This window comes from Tasmannia lanceolata, unplaced genomic scaffold, assembly GCF_043159265.1.
Source record: "Tasmannia lanceolata isolate RefF3 unplaced genomic scaffold, GAP_Taslan_0.1 ptg000008l, whole genome shotgun sequence".
NCBI classification, from domain to species: Eukaryota; Viridiplantae; Streptophyta; class Magnoliopsida; order Canellales; family Winteraceae; genus Tasmannia; species Tasmannia lanceolata.
The window spans coordinates 61,897,537-61,920,073 of record NW_027518685.1 but is presented as its reverse complement, the minus strand read 5'-3'; the positions used below and the strand labels follow the sequence as shown (position 1 = coordinate 61,920,073).

General features: G+C 37.8%; 3 protein-coding genes across 3 annotated transcripts in view; 2 read left to right on the top strand and 1 right to left on the bottom strand.

The window, feature by feature from the left end:
- Positions 1-7,463: 7,463 nt before the first annotated feature.
- LOC143883132 (uncharacterized) lies at positions 7,464-10,239 on the bottom strand. Its single transcript, XM_077386488.1, has 2 exons — positions 8,716-10,239; positions 7,464-8,660 (listed from the first exon to the last, which is right to left on the bottom strand). Exons 1-2 carry the CDS (start codon positions 10,237-10,239, stop codon positions 7,464-7,466), a joined length of 2,721 nt encoding a protein of 906 aa, XP_077242603.1.
- Positions 10,240-14,762: 4,523 nt separating this feature from the next.
- The window catches only part of LOC143883710 (protein BUD31 homolog 1), a 44,474-nt gene continuing 36,699 nt past the window's right edge, over positions 14,763-22,537 (top strand). The window contains exon 1 of the mRNA XM_077387027.1: positions 14,763-15,090. The gene's annotated coding sequence lies outside the window, so the exon portion shown is untranslated. The remainder of the gene's footprint in view (positions 15,091-22,537) is intronic.
- LOC143883709 (uncharacterized) lies at positions 20,674-21,737 on the top strand. Its single transcript, XM_077387026.1, has 3 exons — positions 20,674-20,934; positions 21,035-21,417; positions 21,509-21,737. The coding sequence occupies exons 2-3, from the start codon at positions 21,231-21,233 to the stop codon at positions 21,715-21,717; spliced, it is 396 nt and encodes a 131-aa protein (XP_077243141.1). The 5' UTR covers positions 20,674-20,934; positions 21,035-21,230; the 3' UTR covers positions 21,718-21,737.

Genomic DNA, 22,537 nt, shown 5'->3' with positions numbered 1-22,537 from the left:
GCGGGCTTTTGAATGCTCAACTCGGCTCGACCCGAAACCCATGAAACCTGAACCCAACCCAGGCTATTTTCGGGTCGGGTCGATGCGGGTCGGGTAAAACCCGGCTCGAGTTGCAGCCCTACAGTATGCATGGGTGTCAAATTTTGCACCCACTCTATCAAAACATAAGGTGTATAATGGTGGGCCCTACACTAATTGTGGTTCCACCTCATTAAAGGATGGTATCCGCACCCAACAAAAAAACATGAGGTGTAAAAAGTGCCTCCAACATGAGGTTAAATGGCGCGCCCCATCGTATGCATGGGTTTGGGTGGTGAATGTGGGCCAAATACATCAAACCAGCCCCATTCCATCCTAGCACTAAACACTTTGTTTTACACTTTTTCAATCATCCGCTGAGATCTTAGGAAATTGTTTAAGCCTTTGATTGTGGATTAAAAAGGTATCAAATAAAGAGAATGGTGGTACTTCCACCGTGTTGGTATAAGGCCTTACACCATATAAAATCTAGTGTATATCACTGCCCTAATATATTAAAAATGAGAGAGAGAGAGAGAGAGAGCTGCTTACAAATCAAAGACTTCTATATTATAAAATAGGGTGTTGCCATTATAAATATGAACTGCCCTTTTTGGGTTGATAAAAATTAAAATTCCTCATCAAAAACTAAATTTTAAACGTAGACAAATAATTAATATTTCATTTATAAACTAAACCCAGCGTACCTATGCTTTAGGATGCTGATTAATCTGCACGTATTTGTTTTGAGGCCGTGCCCGTGAGCCATGCTCTCACCAAGGAAATCTTAGATCGATGGTAGAGGCAATCTTCGAGGTAAACGTTTGGGTGCTGATTATGAAGAGTATTTTTATACTGTAGGAAGTGTTAGAGGCAGAGAGGAGAAAAGTGTTAGAGGCAGAGAGGAGAAAAGAGAGTCGGTGGAATGTTTGCTTGAAGAATTACGTGGGTTGCATCTAAGTGGAATGCTAACACGTTGCCTCCAGCCCCTATTTAATCAAAGAATAAATATTGAAGGGATAAGTATGAGAGAATAAGAGGTTATGGGCTTTAGCCCATATGGGCCCAAACACCTGGACCATTATCTATGGGCTTATATTTGAACATATACCCAACAATCTCCTCCTTATGTTCTACATATAGCACGATCCATACATAGAAAGTGTGATGTTCAAACAATATATTGAACTATCCACATCACATTATCATAAAAGATATGTAATCCAACTGAAAAACATAAATACTTTTATGAACAAACAAGAGTTTTATATACAATAAACTCAACCAAAATGAAGTTTCATACATACATGAACCTCACTGATCTCAGAAAAATTTATACATGGGGTATGATTCTCATCAAGATCCAAAATAAAGTTTCACATATAAGTGAACTCTATACACATACTGAAAGAAGGCACTCAGTCTTTACAACTTTAGAAGATTTACTCATCAAGTAAGTCATCTTCATCAAAGTCAAAATTAAGATGCGCTCCTCCTTTTTCGCCAATCCCTGTGAATTACCACAATATGAATTTCATGAGAATGAATCCAACCATTTGTGTAAAACATAAATGACACACATGAATGGCTGAAAAAGTATCAGTATCACTCTCACCATAAGCATCATTGTCAAGTTTCAATAAAGAACAAGATCAAAATAGCTTGTTTTGCAAAGAACCATTCATTAAAATTTTCAATAAAGAACAAGACCAAAAATTGGTTTCTTTTGCAAACAACCATTTCATGTTTTCATAAAATGTTAAGTCATCTTATCCATATTTGAGTCAAGTTGAATCATCAAGTGTGGAATGTTCAACCCTTCCAAAACAGGCTAACCAAGTTTGAGTTAAATTGTATCATCAAATGTGGAATGTACAACCTATCTCAAAAGAGGGTATATCATCAAGTGTGGAATGATATACAACAACTTTAAACATAAAGAAAACATATCAAGTGCTTATCTAGGGCCATACAAGGAATATTCGAAAAATTCAAATTAACATGGAGAATGTAGATTAAGTCCATAATCTGGATAATATAAGTTAAGTCTTTTCTATAAAGGCTTTAACTTAATTTTCCTCTATCTTTACAGATTTTAATCCCATTTCCTTTATAATTTTGAATGTTCGAGCTTTATTCAATCCTTTTGTGAGAGCATCTGCCATATTATCCTTCGATCTCACATCAATCAAAGTGATAATCCCGTGTTCAATGAGATAATTCAGCATGGCATGTTTCAGCCTAAGATGTCTCCTCTTACCATTAAAGAGTGAGTTCTTCACAATCGTAATTGTAGCTTGATTATCACAGAAGACACTTAAGGAATGAATCCTTAATCTAGTAAGTGGAATGTCCATAATCAGATTCTTTATCCACTCTGCTTCATCTGCAGCTGAGGCTAGAGCATAAAGTTCTGATTCCATAAACGACAAGGCAATGCAAGTCTGTCTCTTTGACTTCCATGCAACAGCAGCTCCACCCAGGATAAATATATAACCACTAGTAGACTTACTGTCTCTTAATTCTGAGCCCCATGATGCATCAGAATATCCTTCCAAAACAGGAGGATGGCCACTATAACAAAGAGCATAATTTTGAGTACCTTTAAGGTATCTCATTAGCCTCATAAGGGCATCCCAATGCTCATGGCCAGGATTACTAGTAAAACGACTCAGCATGCCAACTGTAAAGGCTATGTCTGGCCTAGTGCAACTCATAGCATACATGAGATTACCAATCAGTCTAGAATAATCTAACTGATTCACACTATCTCTTTCATTACAAATCAGCTTCTTGGTATAATCAAATGGTGTCTCAATCGGTTTGCACTCACTGCATCCTCATATAGAGAGTAGTTTTTCAATATAATGGGCTTGGCTAAGGGAAACTCCTTGCCTCTCAAAACTTACTTTCATACCAAGAATAGTGTCAACAACACCCAGGTCTTTCATGTCGAATTCTTTACCCAAGGTTAGTTTCACATCACTCGCTACAGAGATATCGGAACCAAGAATCAACATGTCATCTACATACAAGCAAATAATTGCGACCTTATTCGACACAAAACGATAATAAAGGCATTTATCTGAGTCACTTGATAGAAACCCAAGGCTCTTTACTACTTTATCAAATTTCCGATGCCACAATTTAGGTGCTTATTTAAGACCATATAAAGATTTGTTTAATTTACAAACTTTATGCTCAAAACCTGTCATGACAAACCCTTCAGGTTGATTCATATAGATTTCCTCTGACAGTTCTCCATTGAGAAAAGCTGTCTTTACATCCATTTGATGTACAACAAAATGCTCAATAGATGTCAAAGCAAGAAGAATTCTTATCGTAGCCAAATGACAGACCGGTGAGTAGATATCAAAGTAGTCTATCCCACTCACTTGAGTATAGCCCTTAGCTACTAAACGTGCTTTATATCGAGCTATAGATCCGTCAGGATTAAGTTTTTTCTTCAATATCCATCTACAGCCCACAGTCGTGGCCCCTTTTGGCAAATCGACAAGCTGCCAAGTTAGATTTTGTAACAGAGAGCTCATTTCATCATCAATGGCTTCTGCCCACAACAAATAGTCCCTAGATCTCATCGCATCCTTATAGGATGATGGATCATTTTCTAAATGGTAGGTCACAAAGTCCTCACCAAAATTTTTGGGTACTCTCTCTCTTGTAGAAACTCTTACAGGAACTGACTCAGATATTAATTTGGGACAAGTGTCAGAAGTAACTGGTTCTGACTCAACCGGCAATTCTGTAACCACCTCTATATTGCCTGGTATGGTCAAACCCTGATCTCTGAGAAATTTATTCTCAAAGAAAACTGCATCTCGAGATTCTATAACCATATTGGTTGATAGATCCAAAAAACGATCAGCAGCACTATCTTTTGCACCTCCTAAATAAACACAAGTGTTTGTTTTAGGTCCCACTTTAGGTCTCCTAGGATCTGGTATCCTTACATAAGCAATACAGCCCCAAGTCTTAAGAGTATCATATCTAGAAGGATGTCCATCCCATAACTCATAAGGAGTGGAGGAACATTTTGAGTGTGGCAATTTATTCAGGATGTGATTTGCAGTCAAAGCTGCTTCTCCCCAATAGCAATTAGGCATGCCGGCTGTCAATAACATGGAGTTTAACATTTCTGTTAACGTCATGTTCTTACGCTCAGCTACACCATTAGATTGAGGCGAGTAAGGAGCAGTAGTTTCAAGTATTATGCCCTGAGAGGCACAATATTCCTTGAACTCTGTCGAAGTGTATTCTCCTCCTCTATCACTTCTAACTCTCTTAATTTGCAGGTTCAATTGCAATTCAACTCGATTCTTGAAAACTTTAAACTTAGCAAAAGCTTCATCCTTTGATTTTAACAAATAAATATGACAATATCGTGACATATCGTCTATAAATGTGATCAAATACTTCCGACCACCTCTAGTAGTAAAACTTTTAAAGTCACAGAGGTCAGAATGTATCAATCCAAGAAGTTGTGTGCTCCTAGAAACCTGACGAAAAGGTTTTCTAGTGATCTTAGTTTGAGCACAAACCTCACACTTGTCAAAATCATTTGACATATCTAAAGGTATACCATAAGTTTTAGCAAGTTGGACCATTTTCTTATAGTTCACATGTCCCAGTCTGTTATGTAATAACTTAGGAGCAATCAAAGGTGAACTCACTTGACTAACAGTCTCATTTGCTAAACTCAATCTATACATACCATCTATCAAGAAAGCACATCCAAAATAATAAGAGTTAACAGTTAAAGTTACTCTACCACCCAAGAAGGATGTACACATGCCAGCATTGTCAAGCAAACCAATGGAAATCAAATTCTTTTGAATAGTAGGAACTACTTTAACAGCTTTTAAAGTTAGTAATTTACCTGAAGAAAGGGCCAGGTTCGCAGTACCAGTGTGAGTGACCTCTACATCTGCTCCACTAGCCACTGTAACAGTCTCCTTTACTTCGGTAATATCAGTGAGAAGTTTCTTTGAGTTGCAAACATGACAAGTGGCACCTGTATCTAACCACCACTCAGAAGAAGTACTGGCCTTCCCTTTGGCCAACATGGCAACAAAACTTTTAATCTCAGCCTTATCTATCATCATAGTAGCTTGCTTATGTGGTGTGTCAGATTTAACCCTTTTAGGTTGCCTACAATCTGCAGCAAAGTGACCCCACTTTCCACAATTGTGGCACTTGCCCTTCTTCTTCTTAAATATAGGCTTTTTGGCCTCCAACTTAGGGGTATCACTTTTGGTTGACTTGGATGACTTAGGAAATTATTTGGGATATATTACAGTGTTAGCAGCTGACTGTTGTTGTCTAACAATTTCCAAGTTATTCCTAGTTTTATTCTCATCTTCGATTCGAATGAATCGTTTGAGATTATCCAGTCCCACTTGCACTTTCTTTCTGTACATTTCTGTTTTGAAAGAGTGTCATGCAGATGGTAACTTGTATATAATTGCACCCACCAGAAAAGCATCAGGTAAAGGAATGTTATCATTGGCCAATTTAGATCTCAAAATTTTGAAATCAGATACTTGAGGAGTGATTTCCAGGTTCTCTTGGAACTTGAAATCCATGAATTTGTCCACAAGGTGAGTCTTGGACAATTCTTCCTCTTTCTTGAATTGAGCATCTAAATGATCCCAGATTTCTTTAGCAGTGCCAAATTTGCTGTAGGTTTCTGCAAGACGATCTGATAAACAATTTAATAAGAAGTCTTTGCAAAAATCCTCATCCCTTTTCCATTGAGATTCATCAACATCTTCTCCCGTATCAGCATAGGTACTTAGAACAGTATAGAAGACATTCACATATTTCAAACCGAACTGAGTCTTTCGCTTCCAGGAACTGAACTCAGATCCTCCAAAGGATTGAAGTTTGATCATCTCAAAGGGAATAACAGTCTTTTCCATTTTATAATTTATGAAAATAAATTGGAAAGAGTGCACCTGATTGGCGAATCACAAGAACCCAATCCGAGAGTTGAAGCCGAGAATCGAATCGAACCGCAACGAACGATGGCGAAACAATTCCCAAAAAATAATCAGCCCCAAAAGAATTCGGCTCCAAATGACTTGATGTCAGCCCCCAAGAACCGAATTCAAGAGAATTTCAGGACTACCTACTGCCCAAGAGGGATTCAACAAGAATTTCGAGCCAAAGCCACAGATGAAATGTTACGAACCCCAACCAAAGTGCCAAAGAGAGTTTCAGCCAAACAAGGGGAGCCCAAAATTTTAGCCGAGAGAACAAAAGTTCTATGCGCCAAAAAATCAAGGCACTAGCCTCAACCGGATGATAATCCACGCCAAAACACACAAACTGTGGGAGGGAAGAAAAAACCCACGGCCAAGGTTGGAAGAGAGAAATCCAATTTCACCGACCAAGAGAGAGGGAATTACACCCTACCAGTGTGTATATTCTTCTCTTCTTGATTCCAACTGTGGAATTTACCCACGCCCAAGCGATTCAAGAACACAAGGAGAAACCCACTTCAATCACAGATTCTGTGGGTGAAGAACCATGTTAGATCCTTCACAAAGAGAAAAGCAAAGCCAACAATCTGCGTACTGCTTCAAGATTGTTAGAGGCAGAGAGGAGAAAAGTGTTAGAGGCAGAGAGGAGAAAAGAGAGTCGGTGGAATGTTTGCTTGAAGCATTACGTGGGTTGCATCTAAGTGGAATGCTAACACGTTGCCTCCGGCCCCTATTTAATCAAAGAATAAATATTGAAGGGATAAGTATGAGAGAATAAGAGGTTATGGGCTTTAGCCCATATGGGCCCAAACACCTGGACCATTATCTATGGGCTTATATTTGAACATATGCCCAACAGGAAGATGATGGTGGTGGTGGTGGTGGTGGTGGTGGTGGTGGTGAAGAAGGCGTGAAAATGGAAGCAATCTTCTTAATCTCGGAATTGAATCCTTGAGTGGGACCTTAAAACATGGCGTCATTCACAAATACATCTTCTTTCTATCCATCAAATCCGAACTGCTTCAGCGTCCACCTCCTTTCGAAGAATGCTTAGAAACGAATTGAAATTAAACCCTACAAACAGATAAAAAGAAGGATTGGCATGGGGTTAGGGATTAATAAGACCTGCTTGTTGTTACGGATCTGACAATCTGTAATGGTAGATCTGGGATCTAGTTCAGAATTTCAGAGAGAATAAGAAGAATAAGAAGGCTAATGAGAGCAAAAACAGAGTGAGAGAATGAAGAAGAGAGAGATAGAGTGGAGGAAAGGATTTTTCTCATTCATACCTTTTCGGCTAGTGCTTACTCCCTTAAAAGGGAATATGTCACTATCAGGTTACACTATTCAGATCTTCGTACAGACTGACGGGTTCTTCCCTTTTACAACTAATTACAATTGAAATTGCATTTAACAGATAACTACCAACTAATGACTCTATTATTACTTAAGCTGGTTCATTACATAGTCTCCCATCCACATGGGTTTACGCTGGGCCCTTCTTTGTATGTTATCCACTTGATCCCCATTCATTTCTTCTATTCCCTGATTTGATTCTGGTTCACTTGTCAACCCTTGATGTAAGGATCTATCAGTGCCGACCCCATGAAGAATAACCTTGTCCTCAAGGTTCAAAGCCGAAAACTCCAATTGCAGCTCATGTAGATTCTCCCACGTTGTGTCTTCTGGCAATAGTCTGTGCCACTGAACTAAGACTTGTTGAATTGGTTTGTCATTGTTTAGGACAGTTCTCTCACCCACAATCGTTAACAAGGAGATGAGCAGTTGATTGTTAATACTCAAAGTAGGCAACTGACACACAGCTTGGGGTGGAGGTCCATAATATGGTTTAAGCAATGATATATGAAAAACAGGGAGAATCTGACTTCCTACAGGCAACGTCAATTTGTAAGAACCCTTCCTGATTGTAGCTTCAATTTCATATGGCCCATAGTACTTTTTACTACGCTTGTGGAAGGTTCGACGTACCAGGAAATGTTGTCTGTAAGGTTGGAACTTTAACAAAACCCAACTACCCACATCCAATTGCTTGTCAAGACTTTTCTGATCCTCTAGACAGTTCATTCTCGCTTGAGATTGATGTAAAGTGTACTTGAGGCGGATTAAAATCTGATCACGTTGTTGAAGGTCGTCCTCCACTGCTTCAATGGAAGAAGACCCTGAATTGTACGATGGTATTATAGGAGGCTTTCTTCCGTAGAGTGCCTCGAACATTGTTCTTAGTACTCTGGTATGTCCTCCGGAAGGAGTACTGTGTAATTCATACATGAGTTGGTGCCGTAGATTAGACTGTGAGTTAATGAACAAGCGATGGTTATGATAGAGGAGACCATTTCTGATAGTGAATTCCGGAGAAGCGAGTCCCTTTGTAATTTCTTCATGTTTTGCAATTAACTCTGGGTTAGTCAGGTTCTGGAGTTGGCCTGAAATATCAAGTTCTGGACGAGAAACTGCCAATTGTAATTGGGAAGATGATATTGGAGCTGAATGTGGTAATGCTTCTTCGATTCTGGGCAGGTCATTAGCTAGCTGGTTTTCTTTCCCAGCTTTGTACACAATGGAATAATTATAGCCAAGTAATTTGCAGAGGTATTGTTGTTGCTCTGGTGTTTGAATAACCTAAGTCATAGTTTTTTGAGACTACGATGATCGGTGTATATCACAAATCTCCTACCCAGCAAGTATTCATGACAGATTTTGTAATGGCAAAGAGTTCCATAACATACGCTGATGCTATTGCCATGATCGGTGTCATTTTTTTGCTAAAATAAGCAATGGGGTGTTTTTCCTGCATTAATACAGCTCCAATGGCAATGCTAGATGCGTCAGTTTCCAAGACAAAATCTTTTGAAAAATATGTCAATGCCAACACTGGTAATTGTGTCATTAATTTCTTTGAATGATCAAATGCCTTTTGAGCTTCAGAACTCCACTGAAAAGCGTCTTTTTGTAAGAGGTCTGTGAGAGGGGAGGCTACAGTAGCATAATGACGAATAAATTGACGGTAGTATCCTGTCAGGCCGAGGAATCCGCACAAGTGTTTCAAAGAGGAGGGCCATGTCCAATGTTGCATGGCTTGAACCTTATCAGGATCAGATTGTAAGCCAAGGCCAAATAACAAATGTCTCAAATAGTCAATCATATTTTGGCAAAATTGACATTTAGACAATTTGGCAAACAGTTTGTTAGCGGATAAACATTCCAGAACAGCTCCTAGTTCCTCTACCCATTGAATGCCCAAAATAACATCAGCCCCTTTTATAGGTAGGAGGACTAAATCAAATTTGAATTCGTGTGTTTGGAGATGGAGTTTGACATCAAGGCATTTTTTAGTACAAAGTAATGATTCCCCGTTTCCAATTAAAACTCTGAATGGAGTGGTTGGTACTATTGGCCATTTCATTATTTTTGCAACTTGGTCCTTCACAAAATTGTGAGTTGAACCATTATCTATCAAAACATGGAGGGAATGGTTAGTGCTTACCCTTGTGAGACGTATAGTACTTGGATTTTGTTGACCGACGAGTGCGTGGAAGCTGATTTCCGCTGGTTTATCCCCCAAATTTTCAGTTGAAGTGTCCTCTAAAATTTCATCATTATCATCCTCCATGATGCAATCAGGGTCCTCATCAATGGCTTCTAAATGATATAGACGTGTACGACAATCATGCCCCGTAAAGAGAATTGGTTTCTGATGTAGCTTTGCTAACGCCCCCTTATGATCCTCGTAAAGAGAAGGACCGAACCGCAATCGGATCGCCTCTAAGAAACCCTTCCAAGAGTTGATCAGATTGTTTGATTTTGCCCATTGAAACCATGACAGAGCAAGGCCATCGAGATGGAAAGAACTGATGATCAATCGCTGATCTTCTGGAATACTATAGTAATTGAAGAATTGTTCTACTTTGAATGTCCACCCCACTGAATCCGAACCATCAAACTTCGGTACATCCATTCGTATAAATTTACTGAAGTTCGGTGAAATTGAAATAATAGCATCGTCAAAACTACTAGCAGAATTATCTTCACCTGTAGTTCGATGTAGGTAGGGGTTTTGGGGACGGGTCTGCAATTGCTTGATCATGGCTACGAGTTCTTCTTCTTGTTGTGATTGAGTGAGACGTATTTCGTTGATTTGCTGTTGGTAGAGCTTGAATTGCTCATCGATCTTAACTTGTGCATGGTTATTTTCTTCCATTGCTGCTGATAGGAGGCTCAATGAAAGCACCAATGTTACGGATCTAACAAATCTGTAATGGTAGATCTGGGATCTAGTTCAGAATTTCAGAGAGAATAAGAAGAAGAAGAAGGGTAATGAGAGCAAAAACAGAGTGAGAGAATGAAGAAGAGAGAGATAGAGAGTGGAGGAAAGGATTTTTCTCATTCATACATTTTTGGCTAGTGCTTACTCCCTTAAAAAGGAATATGTCACTATCAGGTTGTTACACTATTCAGATCTCCGTACAGCTGACTGACGGATTCTTCCCTTTTACAACTAATTACAATTGAAATTGCATTTAACAGATAACTACCAACTAATGACTCTATTATTACTTAAGCTGGTTCATTACATAGTCTCCCATCCACATGGGTTTACGCTGGACCCTTCTTTGTATGTTATCCACTTGATCCCCATTCATTTCTTCTATTCCCTGATTTGATTCTGGTTCACTTGTCAACCCTTGATGTAAGGATCTATCACTTGTTGACTTCAAAGCACTTGATCACGTTACAAACTCTTTTTCAGCCGCAACCAATATATAACAGATTTTCGTGGCTTCTTGCGGTGGAGGCGTGGTGAATGCCGTTGTACACCTGAATTCATGGATAGATGGAGCTCTAGGAGGATTCCGGGTGCGGTGTTCGTCATTATATCAGAATGAAAGCTCTCTCTCTCGCTGCATGTTATGCAACTGCAACCAGCAAGAAAAAACTCGACACTTATAATGTTTAGAAGAAAATACATTAAAATGTAGACCAAAGCTAACAGAAACAATAACTTGATGTGGCTTTTTGGTTCATAAACCTGCTGCAAAAAAGGTTCAATATGCTTCCCCAAAACCATCGCTAGTTCTTTTTCTTCTGGAAGAAAAACATGATCGTTAACATGGTGTTCCAAGGAATTGTCTGCAATTAGATAGAGAGAGAGAGAGAGGAGGAGGAGGAGGGAGTGCTACTCAGGAATTCCTGGAATAAGAAACCTTTTCTTAAAATGGAAACAAACTGAAGAATAGAGATTCTGATTAGGTATGTGTGTGCCCGTGTGGCTCAAAATAAGGGCGAAAAATTGAATTTGCAAACTAAGAGCGGGCAAATTTAATTGCTTTGAATTCAATTTTGTAGGAATGGAAAACCGGAATTAATATGGCAATATCGTTTTTCTAGGGGAAACACTTTTCCAAAATAAACTTTTCTTGGAAAAAAGACGAATGACAACAGAAAAAAACATGCTTAGTATATATTATAGATAGATAGATAGATAGATGTAGGTGCTTTATTAATTTTATGACTAAATTTTTATGAGGTTAAAATAAAAGCCTATGCTTAAAAATGCAAGCTATCCTGTGGCCATAAAATTTTTTTATTAATAAAGTAGTTAATAACTATAAATAAATTTGTGTTCTATTCCCGTGGCCAACCCTCTCTAGTGTTTTTTTTATGACTACTCTTTTACACTAGAGGGGCTGTCCCAAATTAAAAAAGGTGCCAATACATCATTTCCCTTTTACAGATTCCCTTTATCAAAATATGGAAATATTTTGAGAATGGGATGGCACCATAAAAAAGGTCGTGTAATAGCTAATTAGCTATTGACAGCGGGTTAATAAAGTGTGAACAAGGTGATTCGTGCCATTATCAAAATCTTGTCGTGCTGATATTAGTTTCAAAGAAGGGAATATCATAATGTTAGGACTGCCATTATAGAAAGTTAGAAACAACCAAGTTTGATTCTATACTTTTATTTCCTTCCTTCGAGAGGATTGCTAAGCAGACACAAGTGAGAAGAGGAAGACCCAAAAATTGCAGAACAAAATGATTTCTAAGGAGGCAAAGAAGAAGAATACCCACCAGCAAACTCTCAGGTTAGTTATGTAATCCTGAAAGGAATTACAGCAAGAAGCACAAGAAAATAGATAAATCAATCCTTGATGGATCGGAACTTCTTTGGAAAACCTAGTAACACGTTAGATTTCCCTAAAATATTCCAAGAAATCAGATAAACAATGAACAATCAAGCAAATCACAATCAATATATGCTTAGATTCTTAGTAGAACATTAAGAGATCAAAGCCAAGAGGAATTAATAGATCTAAAATTTCTAAAGAGAAGAAATTTTATTTCTTATCTCCAAATCAAAGAAAAACAGTCAAAAACTACTATTACCATCAGTTTCTAGGCTTTTATGGCATCAATCACAAAATAGCAAGCTCAAATAAAAATTAGAAGTCCCAAACCAACTAGGAAAGTAGAAAATCGGCAATCCCAAACCAACTAGGAAAGCAAAAAATCTGTCTAAAAAATAAAATAGGAAAGTAAATAAAACTGGAAAGCTATGGGAAACAGCTAGGAAAGAAATCATGCTCGGATCCTAGTGCTACGTGGTCGCCTAACCCGGTCCAACTTATCCCAAAAGTCCTCGGCAAGGTCCTGGCTTACATCAGTTAGTCATGGTGTTCAAACCCCTTCTATTTTTTCTTTAAAAAATCCCGTCCAAATTGTGGTATTTTTGGGTTTTATCTTTTTTGGAATGGTTTTATCTTTTTTGAACGGGTTTTATTTTTGGGTTTTTATCTTTTTTCTATATTGTTTTTCTTTTATTTTTTGTGGATATTCAGAACCTTCTGTTCGAAAGATTTTCTTCTTCTTCTATGTTATCCATTATGAAAAATACCATCTAGGTAAGCAGATAAGCAGTTTATTTTTTCAAATGGATTCACAATTACTTGTTTGGTACTTGTTGTGAGTGTTTTGACTTGAAGGTAAGAGACTTTATCTTCTTCTCATTTTTTATGTGTATTTTGTATGGTTATTAGCGTGGGTTGATCTACAATGGTTAGGAGCAACACATTTCAGAAAAGGCAACTTCTAGTGTATGCTTATCCAAGAAAAGAAGGGAAACATGAATTATTTGAGCATTTGCTATAGCTCCAAGGTTCTTGTCTACTTTGATTGATTTTCCTTTTCTTCGCATTGAAGATTCTAAAATTAGGTCTTGTAGATCACCTGATTGAGTTCTTATTTTTCGTAGGGTCCGTTTGGTTGTTTTATCTGTATACCCAGTAGTGGTCAAGTGGTCTCCTGGTAAAATAGTAGTTTAGCAGTTTACCCTCAGAGTAATTTATGCAGTTCTAATGTAGAGGGTAAACTAAGGCTCGTATTCTATCTCCAATGTTGCACTGGTCACATATTGTAGAGGGTAAATATATCACTTTTCTCAACCATGCATAGGTAACCAAACATATTAGAGGGCTAGGATCATTTATCCAAGGGGAATTTTCTATCATGGCCCATAAGGCCACTAAATGGTTTGGATCATTGAATAAGTGGGCTTCGCTACATGGTCCATTTCATATTAGTCGAGTTCATTTTTCATCAAAATAGAAAAAATGAGAAAAAAAACCCAAAAAGAGGAATGCATAAGCTTGGAAAGTGGGAACCAAAGCACACATTGGTAGAAATTTCAGAAATTATGAGTCTAGGTATGAACAGACAAGAAGCTATCCCTCTAGTGCTCGAGAACTGAGCAAAAACCAAGAACACTTGAGCAGTACGTCATTACAATACGTTTCTGTTTAGGAAGCCAAATAAATCCAATGGATGGAAGAAAAAGAGGAAGTCATGAATGCCAAAATAATATGGAAAGTTTAGAAAGCATTGACCTAGTTCTGATAAGTAGACCTATAAAAAATAAATTGAGATACAAGCCATTGGGAACAGAGTTCAAGATTGCAGCCTCTGCAAATTTTTTAAGGGCCCGTTTGGATACCTCATATATTGTATTTGGATTTGGAAATGAGTTTTGAATACAAAATGAATAGAACCGGCAGCTCATGTTGAGGGAGAGAGAGAGAGGGGGGAAGAGGGTACTTCCTAGTGGAGGGGAGAGGTTGAGGGAGCAGAGAGGGTGAAGGAAACTGCTAAGATTTGTGGATTTCCAATTTCTTATCTGCACTGCATATTTGGAAATCTGATTTTTTTTCACTGTCAGTTGTTGAATAGGAAATCCAAGAATTTGATCCGGATCCAAATAACAATGCAAAAAGGGCTGCAAATGTGAGAAATCCAAATAAAAATCTTCTCTACATCCAAACGGGCCCTAAATTTCAAAAGAGATAACTCAGAGCATTTTTTTCGTCGGTACTCCATACAACCCCTCCTCACTTTAAGCAACATGCACTAATCAAAAGAAGAAAAGAAGAAAAAACTTAGAAAAGATGGGCATGTGATGCAGGAGCATCCTTTATCCCATCGGCATCCGGCATTGCTCTACTAGTGTTGGGCCACTTTGTTTCTAGTTTACTAGTATCATTAGGGTAGCTAGGCATTTTTCCAATTTTCTACGCAATTTTATGTCATTTAACTCATTTATCTTATAGTAGGGGTAGTTTGGTTATTTTCTAGTCATTCATGACGTTTTGGTCATTTGGTTTTATGCAGGAGTATTCTTGTCATTACCTGTATTTGGGAAAGCCTATAAAAGGCTCGGTTCCCTCTCACTTTTTAGATTTTTTCAGAGACCTTGATTTGAAGAATAAAATTTGGAGTAGCTTTGCCCTAGTTGGGGATTTTTAGGAAAAGAGGGTTACGTGATTTTCATCTAAAGAGGAAGTTTGATCTTCAAGCTTCTTTGTTTCTTCATTTTCATCCCCTGATTTGCCAGAGATTTAGTCGGATCTCTAGCTTGGTGTTTCCATGCTGTGTTCTTCAAGAGTCCGATACAAATTCATCAAAGAAGAGCCATTAAAGAGGCGGATCTGTTCTGAATAGTGCCATTAAATCAAGCTGCTGGACATTAATGGTGAATTGAAAATCCTTACGAAGAACTTCTGTAAGTGGATCTCTTTGCATGAGCCTCATGTTCTTTTGTGTGGAAATTTCTACATATGAAATGTTCTAATTGAGAAGATGTTATACCAGTGTAGTTTATTCGATTTGATCGACTCCTGGATCTCTAAATCTCTTGTCAATTTCAAAATGATGTGAACTCCTTTCTTATTGAAATACTGATCCTACAGTAATAATTCAATCTTCATGAAATCAGATCTAACACAAGCCTTTTGGAAATAAAATTAGAGCAAGATGTTGCATGTTGCTTATATTGCTAATCTTGGACACGATCACTATTTGGATCTTTTTATGGTTGACCGATGCACGTCATGGATCCATTTGTAATGGCCTTCTTTTGAAGTTGCATATGGACTGTTTGTGTAAATGCTCCATTTTTTATTTTTATTTTTAACATTTTGTTTGCCTAGAATCAAGTGAAGCTTGAGATCTAATTGCACGCTGAAGTTGCTTGAGGAATAAAAAGCTACAGAAGCTTCATCATATGAAATGGTTTGTGATTTCAATTAATATAGGAGGCCATGGTGGTGACTTGGAACACATCATTCGATTGACCTATATACCAGTTGTTGGAACAAGCTTTAGGTTTAGCAGGAGAGAGATTCAAGAACTGTTGTTGTAAATGTGAGAGTATTCATGGAAATTGTGATCTATGCATGATCTTGCTATCATTTCAAGTTCAGTTGGGGAGATGCCACACTAGGTAATGGTGTCCTTTTGATGCTCCTTCTTTGGAAGAATAATATCACTTGATTTCTTGGCTTTTATTGCACCCTTTTACATCTGAGTTTCGCCCAGCCGAGTAAGAGCACAACTTCCGCACGTGTTTACCCTGCATCAATGTCCAGAGAAGGCATTCTACTCAATAGAACAGCATCCATATCTGATGGCTTGTGTGTTTTCATACTGCATAGAGTGTTTTCTTTCCCAGAAGTACCCCTGCTTTCCACCAGTTCTTATTGACACTCTATGTTTGCTGATACCTGACCCAAAGGTATGTAAATTGGATTCTTTGAGATGGGTTTCTTCGGTAGTGAGTCGTTGAAGGTTTTTTGGGGTTGTGATTTCAAAGAAGGAATGCCATTTCCTAACGCTTGAAGCTTTGTATTCAAAAGGGCTGCAGTTGCAGAATATAGAGCAGTGATCTTGGAGTGTAGATAAATGTTACCATTTGAATTTGCTTTCAACGATTAAGGTCTGGGAAATTCAAATGGGCATATTCACCCCTTAACTTGTAAGCTGTGGTGTCATATGCAATAGCTGCTTCTTCTGCAGCGTCGAAGGTCCCTCATTGTTGTCAAACTCATTTGACTCGTCCGAGTCGACTCGAGTTGGACCCATTTCGAGTCGACTCGGAAGGCTGACTCGACCGTGTTGGAAACTCGTACGAGTCACCTTGACTTGAATCGAAATGGTCCGACTCTACGAGTCACACCCTAGTTGTAAATTTCTTCTTGTCTCTTCTCTTCTCCTTTCCTCTCCTTAGTATTTACATGTAAAATCATTCAAGTATCCATTTACTTAAGATTTACATGTAAATAACGGAATACCTCCCATTTGGATCTATTAACAATAGTTTCAAAACCCAAATCTAAAAGGAAAAAGAAAGTCAACTCACCAGTTCTAGTACAAAATTCGAAGAAAAAGGGTCGGGTCAAAATCTTAACTTCCAATCGGTAGGGTATTTTTCCAATTTTAAAAATTCATAAATTCTATCATGTCCATACATTATTAAATCCCAAAAGTCAGGTAAAAAAAAATCTCATAATTTGGCCTCTAAAAATTATTCATCTTGTCAGGCATTGGTCAATGCACTGGTCAATTAGGGGTGCAACTCGGGTTAGGTTCAACCCGAACGGGGTTCAACCCGAAAAAAGGTAGGCTCGGGTCAGGTTGAGTTCGGGTCGGGTTCAGGTTCAGGTTGACTTTTCCCAACCCGGGTCGAGTTTGGGTTGAGGGTTTGGCAACTCGACCCGAGTGAAACCCGACATTTTTTATTTTTTTAAGCTTAAAAACTCGGGTTGGGTCTGGTTAAAGTCGGGTCAGGGTCGGGTTGGAAAAATGGGTTCCTTGGGTCGGGTTGGGTTGACCCTAGTCGAGTTGGGAAATCGGGTTGGGTCGGGTTCAGGTTGGAAAAATGGGTTCCTTGGGTCGGGTCAGGTTGGCCTCAACCCAATCCAACCCGACCCTGAGTTTCACCCCTATGGTCAACACACTGGTCAACCCAAGCATTCAGCTGATAGTGATTTTCCTTTAAATAAATGTCGTATCTTTTACATATTTGGTTCATGTAATAGTTTCTTATATTTTTCTACAGGTTCTGATTTTTTCATATTTTTATAACTTCCAAGTTTAAGCTTGTAAAATCCAGAATTTAATGAAGGGAAATGATAGCAGCACAACCATGGATCAATAATTGAGCAGACCCATCTTGTCTTTTTTGTTTTAACTGTCGAACTTATTTTGAAATTGTAATAACCTTTTGATACCTCTTTAAAAGCTAAAAGAGAAGATGCCTTAGTGAAAATATCAGACATGGTTGTGCTGACATCAGACATGGTTGTGCTGATATCATTTCCCTTTTACAAATTACAATATTACAAGGGAAATGCTATCAGCACCATAGTTATCGAACTCGTACGAGTCACAGGTCGAGTCGTACGAGTCGGGTCGGGTCAAGTGGTTTTCGAGTCGACTCGTGTGGTCTACTCGTTAGTGCGCAATACTCGTACGAGTCATGTTTTGACTCGGACGAGTCACACCTACCCGACTCGAAAACAGTGAACTCGTACGAGTCGGTTGTTAAGAATAAATCATTTTTTTGGTTGGTATTATACAAAAGAGGGGGCTGTACCAGTTAACTAAAGGGGAGTGGATATATCAATACGTATATAGGCATATAGCAATTCCCGTACTAAAAAACCACGAAAACTTAGGATTTTTTTTATTACGGGAGCTGCACAAAAAAGAAGACGAAGAAACCCTTGAGCATATCCGGTGGTTTTTGCCCGAAGAAGAAGAAGAAGAAGGAGAAAGCATATCTGGTAAGTTTTTTTTTTCCAGTTTTTTTCTCTTATTTTCTTGTCTTCTTCACTCCTCCAATATTTGAAGAAGAAGAAGAACATGAAGAAATTGAAGATGGCTTTATGCATGTGCGAACATCCACCTCGGATTTATTAAATGAATAAGTCAAAATCTGGCCAAAAATCAATCGGTGTGGCTGTTCTCACATGCAAAAGCCAGCAAATTTAATGGCTTTCTATGAAATTGGCTAGCAAGTCCCCTTCCCTAAAATATGATTTGGACTTTTCCTTTCTTGATTTTTTTTTCTTTCTTTATTTTGCTCCTCTTCAGCCCACTTGATATGATGATCCAAACCGTTGAAGTATACAAATTGGGCACCTCTTCAGCCCACTCTATATGAACGGTTTGGATCATCATATCCTATGAAGTGGGCTGAAGACGGGCCCAAGTTACTTTTTGAAAAAAATACTGGACTTCACTGCAGCACAACATACAAATCTCTTCTTTCTATTTTTTTTGTTTGTTTTGTAACCGACAAACATCTCATTTTTTTTGGAGAGATGTTTAATTTTTTAATTTATGGTGGGTCCCTTGATATTTTTTTTTCATTTTCCTTCCAATTTGAAATGAAATGATGTATTCGACCCCTTTATTACACTTGGGATAGTCCCTCTAGCCTAAAAGAGAAGTCTTAAACACACTAGAGGAGGCTGTCTCAACTCCCAAGTTAAAAATGGGTTCTGTTGGATTTTCTTATTTGAAATGGATGTATTCGGCCCCTTTGTTTTTTTTGAAAATAACATCTGTTGCTTGAAATACCCTTGTGAATCATATATGTGTGGCAATTGAGAATCTAATTGAAACATAAACAGATTACCAATCTCCATTATGCATGTTTCAATTGATTTGGTTATATATTCCTAATTCTACAAATAAATGCTTGCAAGTATCTGTTGTAAAAATGACTTCTAACTTTGTAAGTTGTAACTCTGTGCTTTTGTTGTTTTATGCTCTTATTGGATTCCATGGATGGTTTTATGCTCATATTTGTGTTTTATCGGGCATATATCATTTGAAAAATGGAGAGCGGAAAGGGTAGTAAAGATATTACATGGGAGTATTGCACTAAATTGAGACCGAAAAGGGGAAAAAAGTACGTAATTAAGTGTAATTTTTGTGATAACAACTACCATGACGGTGTGCGTAGGTTAAAAAATTACTTGGTATGTACTCATATTGATGTTAAGCCTTGTGCCAAAGTTCCGGATGAAGTGAGATCTTTTCGTCAAGGTATTGAAGGATAATGAAAAAAAATGAAAGATTGATGATCTTGACGGCTTCGATATTGATGAAGAAGACCAAAGGGTGGGGGTCTTAGAGGGAGGTAAGAAGGGGACACTGGATTCCTTATTCAAATCAAATGAAGGAAATGATAAGAAGCAAGTGACCCTAAATTCAATGATGAATGATAGAGATGCCGTAGTTCTGGACATTTGTCGATGCATTTATGAGGAGAGCTTGCACTTTAATTTGGTAAAAAGTCCTCTATTAAAAAAGATGATGGAATCGGCAATAAACTCTGGCAAATAATTGAGGCTTCCTTCCTACCATGAAACGAGAGTCACTTTCTTGAAAAAAGAAGTGGGGGCGATGCATTTTAATTTAGAGAAGTATAGGGAGTATTGGAGGAAGTATGGATGCACTCTTATGAGTGATGGATGGGAGGATAGGCGGGGGAGATCAATCATAAACTTTCTTCTAAATAGCCCCGCCGGAACTGTATTTTTAAAATCCGTGGACGCTTCGGGTATCTCTCACAGTGCGGTTAATTTATTTGAGTTGCTTGATGCTACGATTGATGAAATTGGAGAAGAAAATGTGGTTCAAGTTGTGACGGATAGTGCATCCGCTTATGTTAGAACCGTGGAAATGCTTATGGACAAGAGGAAGCTCTTTTGGAACCCATGCACGGCGCATATCTTGAATAATATGTTGGGGGATATTGAGAAGTTGCCCGTACATTATAACACATTAGAAGGCAAGGCAAATCTCTGTTTTTATTTATGCACATGCATGGGTGTTGAACTTAATGAGGAAGTACACGGGGCTAAGAGACTTGGCAAGGCCGGGTGCTACTAGATTTGCAACGTCATATCTCACCTTGAAATCCATTCATGTAAAGGTGAAACTTAGAGCCATGTTTGCTTCCGGGGAGTGAGCTAGAAGCACATATGCAAAAAAACCCGATGTTATTTCTGTTGCAAGGATTATTTTGGGAGAAGAGAGGTTTTGGCAATCCATTAAGTTTTGCTTGAAGAGTTGCTCCCATTGATGAAGGTTCTTAGACTTGTAGATGGAGATGGTACTCCACCAATGTGATACATTTATGAAGCTATGGATAGAGCTAAAGAGCAGATTCAAGAAAACTTGAACAACAAGGAGCAAAGGTATATGCCGATATGGAAGATCATTGATGACCAATGAGACAAGCAAATTCATAGACCTCTTCATGCGGCGGCTTATTTTCTAAATCCCCAGTAAGTTTTACATTTATTTTAAGTTTGTATTGTTCTTGATACTTTTATTTTATTTTTGAATAATTTATCATTTTTTATAGGTTTCAATATTAAAAAATTTCAAGGCCGATAGGGAAGTGATGAGAGGGTTTTATGATACTATTGAGAGGATGATTCATGATGGAGACATAAGAGAGGAAATTGATAAGCAACAGACCAGTTTAAAGAGTCGCATGGTGATTTTAATAGGAGCATGGTAGTTTCAGCAAGTGATAAAAAGCAACAATGTATGATTTATAAGTGATAACTTATATAATATAGAGTTCTTTAAAAAAAATTATATTATTTGGAGATGATTTTATTTTTGCTTTTACTTTATTTGTGTAGCACTTTGGTGAGAAAGTTTTGGATGCCATGCACCGGATCTCCAAGAGCTAGCCGTTAGAGTACTTAGCCTTATATGTAGCTCATCGGGTTGTGAAAGGAATTGGAGCATCTTCGAGCATGTACACTCGAAGAAGAAGAATCGTTTGGAGCAACAACGAATCAATGCATTGGTGTACATTATAACATTAACTTAGAGATGAGGAATTTAAAGAGGCAACAAAGAGGAGAGACATATGATCCTATTTGCTTGTCGGATATGGAATCCGATGATGAATGGATCACAGAGGAGAACCCCACTTCACTATCCGAGGATTTTTCTTGGTTAGATATTCAACAATGTTTTAATGTTGAAGAGGGGAATCCTAAACTTAGGAAGATGAGAGGTAACATAATAACTTTTGACTTTTATGTTTTATTCATTTTTCATTATATATAATTTCTTATTAATATTATTTTTATTGTTTTATTATATAGAACCAGGAGACTTGAGACTCAATCGAAAGAAGAAGGCAAATGTCAGTGGAAAGGGAAAGACGAAACTTGTTGATTTTGATGACAATGAAGAATGGGAAGATGGTGAAGACTCTGAAGATGTTCAGAATGAAGAAATTCAATTGGCGGAAGATGATGGAGATGATTTGGATGAAGATAATGATGACGGCATTGACTTTGGAGATTCTTGAGTTGTCCTTTTTGTTTTATTTTTGGGAACTTGGATGTTTTTAATTTTGTTTGTTTTGATGAATGATGATTGAAAACTTTTGGAAGTTGGTAGTTGGAAGTTGAAATTTGAAACGCAGAAGTTAGAACTAAATTAGTTTTGTGCAAACAAATTGCAAGTTTGCAAGCATATAGTTACTTTTATGTACTTCATTACTTCATCTTTTGATATATGATATAATTATAATTTTCTCAACTAAATTTCTGCATTTGTCAAAATTAAGAAAACGAGTCACGAGTCGACAACTGTGATCAACACAACCATATTTTGATATTTCCACAAACCCAACTATCTTTCCTTCTTTAATTGGCTCCTGAGAGCTTTTTGTTAAATGCAATTATCTTCTCACAGCTCTTTTATGTGTTTCATGCCTTCATTTTTTGATATATAATATAATTATAATTTTTTCAACTAAATTTGTGTTCTTGTAAAAGACTCTTATGAGTCATGAGTCGAGTCATGAGTCAGGAAATTAAGAAATCGAGTCACGATTCGAGCCACGGGTTGACAGCCTAACCCCATACTCTGGTTCTGTTCCTTGTTAACCTGATTTTTTGCAACCCACTTATCATCCCAATGTCTTTGCGTGACACCTCTAAAGAGCTTCGGAGGTGATGACAATGGTGGAGTTTTTTGGTGGCCATGCAGTCATCTTCCCAAATACAAACAAATTGCAAGTTTGCAAGCATATAGTTACTTTTATGTACTTCATTACTTCATCTTTTGATATATGATATAATTATAATTTTCTCAACTAAATTTCTGCATTTATCAAAATTAAG

Coding starts and splice junctions, on each gene's coding strand:
- LOC143883132 (XM_077386488.1), bottom strand. CDS start 10,239: ATGGAAGAAAATAACCATGCACAAGTTAAGATCGATGAGCAATTCAAG. Junction 8,661..8,715: donor CTGTCATGAATACTTGCTGG/GTAGGAGATTTG, acceptor ACTATGACTTAG/GTTATTCAAACACCAGAGCA.
- LOC143883709 (XM_077387026.1), top strand. CDS start 21,231: ATGAGGAATTTAAAGAGGCAACAAAGAGGAGAGACATATGATCCTATT. Junction 21,418..21,508: donor TAAACTTAGGAAGATGAGAG/GTAACATAATAA, acceptor TTTATTATATAG/AACCAGGAGACTTGAGACTC.